Here is a 9,422-nt window from a genome sequence, read left to right as displayed (position 1 = left end):
GGTTAACGATCCGTGGAGAGGTGGTTTGAAACCATCTTCCATTCTCTTGCTGTCTGTATTAGAAACAGTTGAGGGTGAGAGCAGAGGAAGCAGGGGGGGGGGCTGTTGATAGTCTTGCAGGGTCTGAAGGATTTCGTGCAGACAAGCGTGCTCAGGGAGAAGACACAGTGAGATGGAAGACTTGCTGGTATTTGCCCCTCCATCCTTCACACAAACCCAATTCTCTTTATTCAGTCCCCTCCCCAGTGCTGCTTAAGATCGTTGATTCTGACTAATCTTGCATAAAGGTAGAAAATTCCCATGGGATCTGTGGTCAGGAAGCTTTTTATTGTCTTTGACCACCAGAGAGGCGGCCATGCCTTGCTTGTTCTTTTTGGTTGGGAAGCAGTCTCAGGCCAAAAGCAACCAATGTTGCAAAGCCAAGTAAGTGACTTTGTGTGTGTGTGTGCGTGTGTGTGTGTGTGGGGGGGTACACAAGCGAGTGCCTTGGTATGTATATTGTGTTGTGTGTCTTGTGTAAGGAGAGAGGGCTTAGGGCTGGGATCCCATGACGTTACTGGCTCCTCCTCCCGGTGAATATAAGGGGCGCTTGGCTTGCAAGGACCCTGAGCTGCGGCATAGAAGCCTGAGCAGCCAAAGTCTGCAGACCCAACCCAACTCGACTGAAGTCAGCCTCACTGAACCGGATCTGAGAATTTTCCCTCTCTGGGTTTGCCGCGGCTCTCTGGTAAGCCTCTGGGGCTGGCACGTGTGTCAGAGTGGGGAGGGGGAGGCTCCTCTGTTACCTAGGCGTTTCAGGCAACCAGGGCGTGCAGTTGCATCAGCGCAACTGTGACCTGTTGCTGCTAAGACCCCAGCCCGGGAGCCAGGGCTCCCTAGCTCCAGCGCAGCCCCAGCCTGTTTCATCATGGAGCCTTAAACATCTAGATGCTGAGTCTAGGGCCACCGGGCGGGACCCCTAATTTGCGGAGAGGGAAGCGGTAGCCATCTACGGTGGGTTTTGCCCCCGACCCTTCAGGCGCATCTCCCAATTTCAGAGACCGAAGCCCCTCCTCGCTGCTCGTGCCGCAGGTAAGCTTGGTCTAGCCAGAGCGGAGGAGGTGGGGGAACATTTGCTTTCTCCCGAGGGCAAAGAAGCCCCAGGTTGATCGCTGAGGGCTTGGTGAGAAGGGATGAGATTGAGGTCAGTCCCCTCTTCTAGGCGATGGGGAGCCATGTCTCTTTGAAGCTCTCTGGGCGCTCACTGAAAGGGATGTGGGTAATGGGTGTAAAAAAAGGGTTCTTTCAGAGTTGCCCCGAGTTGAGTTCCGCTTGATTCACCAGGAGCCACAGGCCAGGGGAAACAGAAACGTGAGGTTCAGGGCTGCTGGGCTTGGCTCTAGAGTAAATCCCATAGGTTCTTGGGCAGGAAAAGAAGAAACCGAATGTCCTAGCACTTACTAAAAGCCAACCACTGAGCTATACTGAGCTTTTACTAACCTTTTCTGAAAAGGGTCCTTCCACCTGCCTCAGAGATACTCTAATCCCTACTTGCATTATTATTGTAATTCCTATTTGCATATGAAGAAATGGTAATTAGAGGTGTGGTGGCTTGCTTTCTCCTCCGAGGCCCACCCCCTTTTATCCCGGTAACTCATTCACTTAGTGGAGTGGGTTTTGTAATTCACTTTTGGAGCTTGGGGACAATGAGAGCCATTGAAGGGCTTTTGTCTTGTTTTTCACCAGAACCTAGCATCCTCTCCAATTCCAACTAGAATGCTGTGGCAGGCGCTTCGAAGATTTGGTCAAAAGCTGGTGCGGAGACGTGTGTTGGAGCTGGGTATGGGTGAGACCCGCCTTGCCAGATGCCTGAGCACCCTCGACCTAGTGGCCCTGGGTGTGGGCAGCACATTAGGTGCAGGTGTGTATGTCCTGGCTGGTGAGGTGGCCAAAGATAAAGCAGGACCATCCATTGTGATCTGCTTTTTGGTGGCTGCTCTGTCCTCCGTGTTGGCCGGACTGTGTTATGCTGAGTTTGGTGCCAGGGTCCCCGGTTCTGGTTCTGCATATCTCTACAGTTATGTCACCGTAGGTGAGCTCTGGGCCTTCACCACCGGCTGGAATCTCATTCTCTCCTACGTCATTGGTAAGATAGATACTTGGGGTAGGATGGGAGGGATGGATGATTACACAAATAGCAAAGGGATTATGGATCCAGAAATCTGAGTGGAATTTTGGTGAAGTCTAAATTTTCTTTATTTTTCCCCAATATCTCATATACTTCTAGATGTTTATATTTTTATTTGTAGTGGTATATGGAGGGTTTGAAGGTGCAGAACAATTGTTCACCTCTTTCTGGTGTTCATTCATTAAGATGCTAGTTAGGAGCCGGGCAGTGGTGGTGTATGCCTTTAATCCCCAGCCCTTGGGAGGCAGAGGCAGGTGGATTTCTGAGTTCGAGGCCATCCTGGTCTACAGAGTGAGTTCCAGGACAGCTAGAGCTACACAGAGAAACCCTGTCTCGAAAAACCAAAAAAAAAAAAAAAAAAAAAAAAAAAAGATTCTAGTAATTTTTAGATGCTATTAATTTTTTAAAATTAATAACAGGAGCTGGGTCTAGAGTTGTACACCTGTAATTCTAGCACTCAAAGGCTGAGGTAGGAGGATCAAGAGTTTGTTGAGTTTGAGGCCAGGCTAAATTTAAGCTACATAGAAAGAACTGTCAAACACACACACACACACACACACACACAGAGAGAGAGAGAGAGAGAGAGAGAGAGAGAGAGAGGCTGACAGACACACACACACATAGTAAGGTGGGTAATTATGGCAGGAATCTGTGAAGGCTGGTGTGTAGGAGGGAGGGATCTTGACCTTAGAATATTCCTGAGCATTGGGATTACAGTAGAAAATCCATCCAACTGCTATACCAGGTACAGCCAGTGTGGCCCGGGCTTGGAGCTCTGCTTTTGACAACCTGATTGGAAACCACATCTCTCGGACTCTGAAGGGGACCATCTTACTGAACATGCCTCATGTTCTTGCAGAATATCCAGATTTCTTTGCCTTGGCCCTTGTGTTACTGCTCACTGGTGAGGCAAAGGGCAGGGTTGAACGATGGGAGGGGTTGGGCTTGGGAAGTGCTCTTAAAGATGGGAGGAAAGAGAAGCTGGGAAGGAAAGAGTCTGCCACACAGAGGCAGGAAAAAGGAAAAGCAAGGATGGAGGAAGGATTTTGTTCTCAGGATCCTAAACAATTTTCTCCCACAGGATTGCTGGTTTTGGGGGCCAGTGAATCAGCCCTGGTTACCAAAGTGTTCACAGGGATGAACCTTTTGGTTCTTGGCTTTGTCATCATCTCTGGCTTCATTAAGGGAGAACTGAGAAACTGGAAGCTCACGAAAGAGGACTATTGCTTGACGATGAGTGAACCCAATGGCACTTGTAGGTTAGAGAGTCACAGAGCTGGGACCATAATGGGGGAGGAGGGGATCCAGAATGGGAGTGGTAGACAAGCAGCTGGGCAGCAGAGAAAAGGAATGCACTTAGCTACACAGACTCTTACAGGTTTTCTTCCTTCTTGCACTCTAGTTTGGACCCTATGGGCTCTGGAGGTTTCATGCCTTTTGGCTTGGAAGGGATTCTCCGTGGCGCTGCTACCTGTTTCTATGCCTTCGTCGGTTTTGACTGTATTGCAACCACCGGTAACAGTCACACAATCTTGGCTGGCCTTGGGTGCATGCAATGTGTGATCTTACAGATTGGGGGTGGCAGAGGAGCAAGCCTACTTCCCTGCTTTAGAACACTGTACCCTATGTTTTCTTGCAGGGGAAGAGGCTCGGAATCCCCAGCGCTCCATCCCCATGGGTATTGTGATCTCATTATCCATCTGCTTTTTGGCTTATTTTGGTGTGTCTTCAGCGCTTACCCTCATGATGCCTTACTACAAGCTGCAGCCTGAGAGCCCTCTCCCAGAAGCATTTTCCTATGTTGGCTGGGAGCCTGCCCGCTACTTGGTGGCTATCGGCTCCCTGTGTGCACTTTCTACCAGGTCAGTGTGAAATATTTGTTTGCCCTGTGGCTGTAGTTTCCAGCTATGTCCATTTTGTGCCAGAGAATATTCCTTAGAAAGGGTAGGAAAGGGAGATGGAATGCTATAAACACACAAGCTTGGAACAGATACCTTGGTGAACTCATCTCCCTTGGACATTGCCTTTTTCAGCCTTTTGGGCTCGATGTTTCCTATGCCTCGGGTGATCTATTCAATGGCAGAAGATGGACTCCTGTTCCGTGTCCTTGCTAAGGTTCACAGTGTCACACATACACCCATCGTGGCCACCTTGGTATCTGGTGTTATTGCAGGTAACAAAGCCAAACCAAACCATCCCATTTTGTTCTTTCCCCAGCCCCATTAACTTCACCCTTCACTCATCTGCTTCTGCCTGCTGATTTTAGCATTCATGGCGTTCCTCTTTGAACTCAATGATCTTGTGGACCTCATGTCAATCGGGACTCTGCTTGCTTACTCCCTGGTGTCCATTTGTGTTCTCATCCTCAGGTAAGACTTGTGTTTGTATGTCTGGGTGAGGCAGGGTGTTTGTCCACTCCTCTTCCTTCTGTCATCCTGACTCTCCTTGAGTAATTTGGCCATTTTGCTCTATCCAAAAGAGTCCCCCACATCTCCTGGGTTTTATATGAATGTTGGAGATCTGAACTCAAGTCCTATCATCATGTTTGTGGGGCAAACATCTCTCTCTCTCTCTCTCTCTCTCTCTCTCTCTCTCTCTGTGTGTGTGTGTGTGTGTGTGTGTGTGTGTGTCTGCCTGTCTGTCTGCCTGCCTGTCTGTCTATATGTGTACCCTTGGAGGTCAGAAGAGGACATTGAATTCCCCAAGCTAGTTATGGGTGGCTGTGAGCTACTCAATGTAGGTGCTAGGAACTGAACGCAGGTCCTCTTCAAGAGAAGTAAGAACTTTTACCTGCCAAGTTGTCTCTGTAGCCCATTGGCAGATGCTTTATAGGCTAAACCATCTCTCCTGAAAAGAAAGTAGTGAATGGTTAAGAGTTACTCTAACAAATGTTTCCTTACTCTTGCCACAGATACCAACCTGACCAGGAAATGAAGAATGTTGAAGAGGAAGTGGAATTGCAAGAGGAGGAGACACTTGAAGCAGAGAAGCTGACCGTTCGGGCTCTATTTTGTCCCGTCAACTCCACCCCTACACTCCTTTCAGGCCGAGTTGTCTATGTTTGCTCCTCACTGCTTGGTGAGCAGTGCATTCTTTTCTTTCTTTCTTTTTTTGGGGTTTTGTTTAGGATTGCTGATTTTTTTTATGTGTATGAATATTTTGCCTGCATGAATGTATTTGCACGGTGTGCATGCCTGGAAACCACATAGGTCAGAAAAAGGCTTCTGATCCTTTGGTACTGGAGTTATGTTATATAGATGGTTATAAGTTGCCATATGAGTGCAAGAACAGCAAGTGTTCTTAACTGCTGAGCCATCTCTCCAGTTCCAAGCGTGCATTTTTCTTTGGTGTGATTTGGTGAGATCAGTATGGTAGGGGAGACATTGTGTGGTGGCATTTGGTGAGGTCTAGCAAGAGGGTAGCCTTCCTTAGAATGGGATGCCTTACGTCTTAGCATATTGATTTCAAGAGCTGGTTTTGATGCCTCTCAACTTGACTTTTGAAGCTGTACTACTAACTGTTCTTTGCCTGGTGCTGACCTGGTGGACAACTCCACTTCGTGCTGGAGACCCAGTGTGGGTCACAGTGGTTGTTCTGATCCTGGGGCTCATTCTTGGAATTTCTGGGGTCATCTGGAGACAGCCACAGAACCGCACTCCCCTTCACTTTAAGGTAAATAAATGATGTTTCTTACCTCCTCACCAATCCATTTTGGGACAATTAGGGCTTGTAGCATATGTTTTTTAATTGGACACAAGAGAGCAGTGTCAGAGCTGATTAGGCCAGACTCCTTGCTGATGTTCTCTCACCTTTTGGATTTGAAGAGTCTAATACTATATATGGTAAATGAGTGGCTGCCGAAATCCAGAGCGTGAGTAGGGCTTGAACTTGAGTTCTGCCCCCAGTAGAGTAAGGATCTCTTTGTAGGTCATCGTGTTGTATGTGAAGAGTTTTCTTGTTTTGCAGGTGCCTGTTGTTCCTTTGCTCCCATTGGTGAGCATCTTCGTGAATGTTTACCTGATGATGCAAATGACAGCTGGCACTTGGGCCCGATTTGGAATCTGGATGCTGATTGGTAGGTGTCTGCTTTGAAGAGTAAGCCTCTTCGCTGACTCCTCTCCCTCTTGATCTCCAGTTGGAAACCTCACCTTACAGTTGTCTCTCTCTACTAGGATTTACAATCTACTTTGGCTATGGGATCCAACACAGTGTGGAAGAAGTTAAGAATCATCAAACTCTACCCAAAACAAGGGCCCAAACTATAGACCTTGATCTCACCACTTCCTGTGTTCACAGCATTTGACTTAATCATATCCAACTATTGTCTAGTTCTCCTACACAATAATGGAGAGTGCTCTTGACCCCACCGAAAGCTGGGCCTCTCTCATGTGGTGTTAGTGATGGTGTTAGTGATGGATATGAAATTGTGCTCTGTATATCTTGTGACATGATGGCTGTGTCTTTGCTGTTTCTCATTTGTTTTTTAACTTCTCTACTTTGAAATCATCTCTGTAGTTGTTTCCTGGCTTTGAAAAATGTTATTAAAAGAAAATGGGAAAAAACTGTCCTGTTCTTTGCTTATTAGAGATTATATAAAGCTTGGCATTAAGACTGGGAAATATTCAGAGACTTGTCCTGTGTCTTTTTCTCTAGCAGTCACAACATTTTCTGCTGTTCCTGGGTATGTGCCTTCTGGACCAGGGTTTGGAGAGGAGAGGAGAGTAAAGGCTTCCTAGCTACAAACACCTTTAAAAACTATGCATTTAACTATTTATTTAACAAATATGTAAAATTTTAGGCCTTGTGCTGAGAGTCAGGGACACAAACAGTAAACCTCTGCTCTAGTCTCACAGTCTAGTGAGGGGAACAAACAGCTAAACAGAGTTGATGCAGGGCAGGGATGAGTGATGGCGAAGGACAAAGGCCCACATTTGTGCATGTTATTGCTCAAGGAGTAGACTGAAGGGAGGGTACAATTGCCAGGGAGCAGCACAGGAAACAACCAAATTAGGATAAAACAGATTCTTTGTGGCCTGACTGCAGTTGTAGTGTACCTGGATGTAACATGCACATGGGTCTTACATACCCCCACGAATTTGGAGTGTGTGTGTGTCTGTAAGAGATAGTCACAAAGACTTCCTAGCAGGGTGATGGATTTTTAGTTTGGCAGCAACAGGAGCTTGGAAGCAGTTGGGAAGCTAGAGCAGGGAGCTAATGCTACCATTTATTCAGTATTTATGCCAGATTTATGAATCTCATTTTGTTATTAGCCTATGAAGTAGATATAATTGTATTTTACAGATGAAAGAACAGGATTTAGGCCAGTGTGCCCTAGTAACATAAGTTCAAAAGACTTAGGTCAGAAAGAAATTCAGTCACGGGTCTCATGTGTTTAGAAACCTGTGTGTGAGTTTTTAGTATCACATAGGTAAAGACAGCAACTAGAACTAGAGGTTCTAGACCAGGGTTACAGATTTAAAAGGCATCAGCACAGGTCAAATGTGATAGAAGCTTTGCGGAACTAAAGATTAGTCTCGGGATAAAACAGAAAAATGCAGCAGAAGTTTTGTGATTCTCTTTATACATAATTAGTGGTTATAAGTCAGTAGAAAGATAAATATCCTGGTAGAAAAATGAATACTAGTTACATCATTTCCAGAAAATAAGAAATAACAAATACAAGATCCTTAACCTTACTTATTAAAAAGAAAAAGTGGCTATCAACTTGAGACTATGAAGTGGTACGATAGCTAAGGGGATGGAGAGTGATGTAATTTATTCCAAATAAAAGCATTTGAAGTAAATTTGAGGCTGTATTGATGGTTTAGTGGTTGGAAGCACATGTTTAGTGCCAGGGAAATGTTTGTGATGCCCCCCTCCAACCAGACAGGAGTCATCTGATGTAATTCACAGTAGAGTCTTTATTTTATTTGAGCTAGCTTGCACTCCCCCCCCACCACCACAGCACTGCTGTCATGCAGGACTGTTTTGGTGGTGGGGAACCCCAAATGTGAATGTCTAATGTCTGTTGGAGCAAGGCTTTATAAGCAGCAAGCAGGGTGGGATAGGGGTAAGTGTGTGAGCATCTGATTGGAAAGCCTGATTGTGGCTTTAACATAAATTAATTGGCTGGTGTTGGGAGTCATATCATAAACTTAATTTTTGTTCTTCTCAGCACTGGAAGTTGTTAGGCAGGGGGTGGTCTTGTAACCTGGGGGTACAGGTTTGTTGGGGGAATAGCCTGGAGATGCTGATCTTGTTGACAGGTATAATCTGGGAAGACAGGTCTTATTGGGGATTATCCTTGAGACTGGAGCTAGGGTCCTGTTTTGTTGGAAACTAATGCTAGGTACCACCCTGTTTATCTGAGTTCAAATTTAGATCAGGTTCTCTAAAATGGAGTCTGAACTTAAAAGATTTGGCCTCTCAGTTGCTCTTCTAGGGGACCTAAGTTCAATTCCTAGCACCTACATAGTGGCTCACAAATGTATCTCCAGTTCTGGGTGATCCTACGCCCTCTTCTGGCCTTTGCAGGCACCAGCATGCACATGATGCACAGAAGTACACACAGGAAAACACTCGTACACATAAAAACTGTCTTTTTTTTTTTTTTAAGATTTTTTAAAAGATGTATTTATTTATAATATCTAAGTACACTAAGTACACCTAAGTCCAGAAAAGGGCGTCAGATCTTGTTACGGATGGTTGTGAGCTACCATGTGGTTGCTGGGATTTGAACTCAGGACCTTCTCTCCAGCCCAAAAAACCTCTTTTTTTTTTTGGACTTGGTTTTTTCGAGATAGGGTTTCTCTGTGTAGCCCTAGCTGCCCTGGAACTCACTCTGTAGACCAGGCTGGCCTGGAACTCAGAAATCCACTTGCCTCTGCCTCCCAGAGTGCTAGGATTACAGGCATGCACCACCAAAAACCCTCTTCTTTTTTTTTTTAATTCGATATATTTTTTATTTACATTTCAAATGATTTCCCCTTTTCTAGCCCCCCACTCCCCGAAAGTCCCATAAGCCCCCTTCTCTCCCCCTGTCCTCCCACCCACCCCTTCCCACTTCTCCGTTCTGGTTTTGCCGAATACTGCTTCACTGAGTCTTTCCAGAACAAGGGGCCGCTCCTCCTTTCTTCTTGTACCTCATTTGATGTGTAGATTATGTTTTGGGTATTCCAGTTTTCTAGGTTAATATCCACTTATTAGTGAGTGCATACCATGATTCATCTTTTGAGACTGGGTTACCTCACTTAGT

General features: G+C 45.9%; 1 protein-coding gene across 1 annotated transcript; it reads left to right on the top strand.

Annotated features, from left to right (window-relative positions):
• Positions 1-354: 354 nt before the first annotated feature.
• Positions 355-6,710, top strand: Slc7a3 (solute carrier family 7 member 3). Its single transcript, XM_052170738.1, has 13 exons — positions 355-423; positions 584-727; positions 1,726-2,125; positions 2,913-3,071; positions 3,249-3,426; positions 3,570-3,682; positions 3,807-4,029; positions 4,201-4,340; positions 4,434-4,536; positions 5,079-5,245; positions 5,673-5,839; positions 6,134-6,242; positions 6,340-6,710. Exons 1-13 carry the CDS (start codon positions 409-411, stop codon positions 6,468-6,470), a joined length of 2,049 nt encoding a protein of 682 aa, XP_052026698.1. The 5' UTR covers positions 355-408; the 3' UTR covers positions 6,471-6,710.
• Positions 6,711-9,422: the final 2,712 nt, after the last annotated feature.

The sequence above is a fragment of the Apodemus sylvaticus genome, chromosome X, assembly GCF_947179515.1.
Source record: "Apodemus sylvaticus chromosome X, mApoSyl1.1, whole genome shotgun sequence".
In the NCBI taxonomy this organism is placed as follows: Eukaryota; Metazoa; Chordata; class Mammalia; order Rodentia; family Muridae; genus Apodemus; species Apodemus sylvaticus.
This window is presented reverse-complemented; position numbering and strand designations above follow the sequence as displayed.

Bases quoted from the DNA above. Each gene is read 5' to 3' on its own strand.
- Slc7a3 (XM_052170738.1), top strand. The intron at 4,030-4,200 runs GTCAGTGTGAAA...TGCCTTTTTCAG, and splicing joins CTGTGTGCACTTTCTACCAG to CCTTTTGGGCTCGATGTTTC. The intron at 5,840-6,133 runs GTAAATAAATGA...CTTGTTTTGCAG, and splicing joins GCACTCCCCTTCACTTTAAG to GTGCCTGTTGTTCCTTTGCT.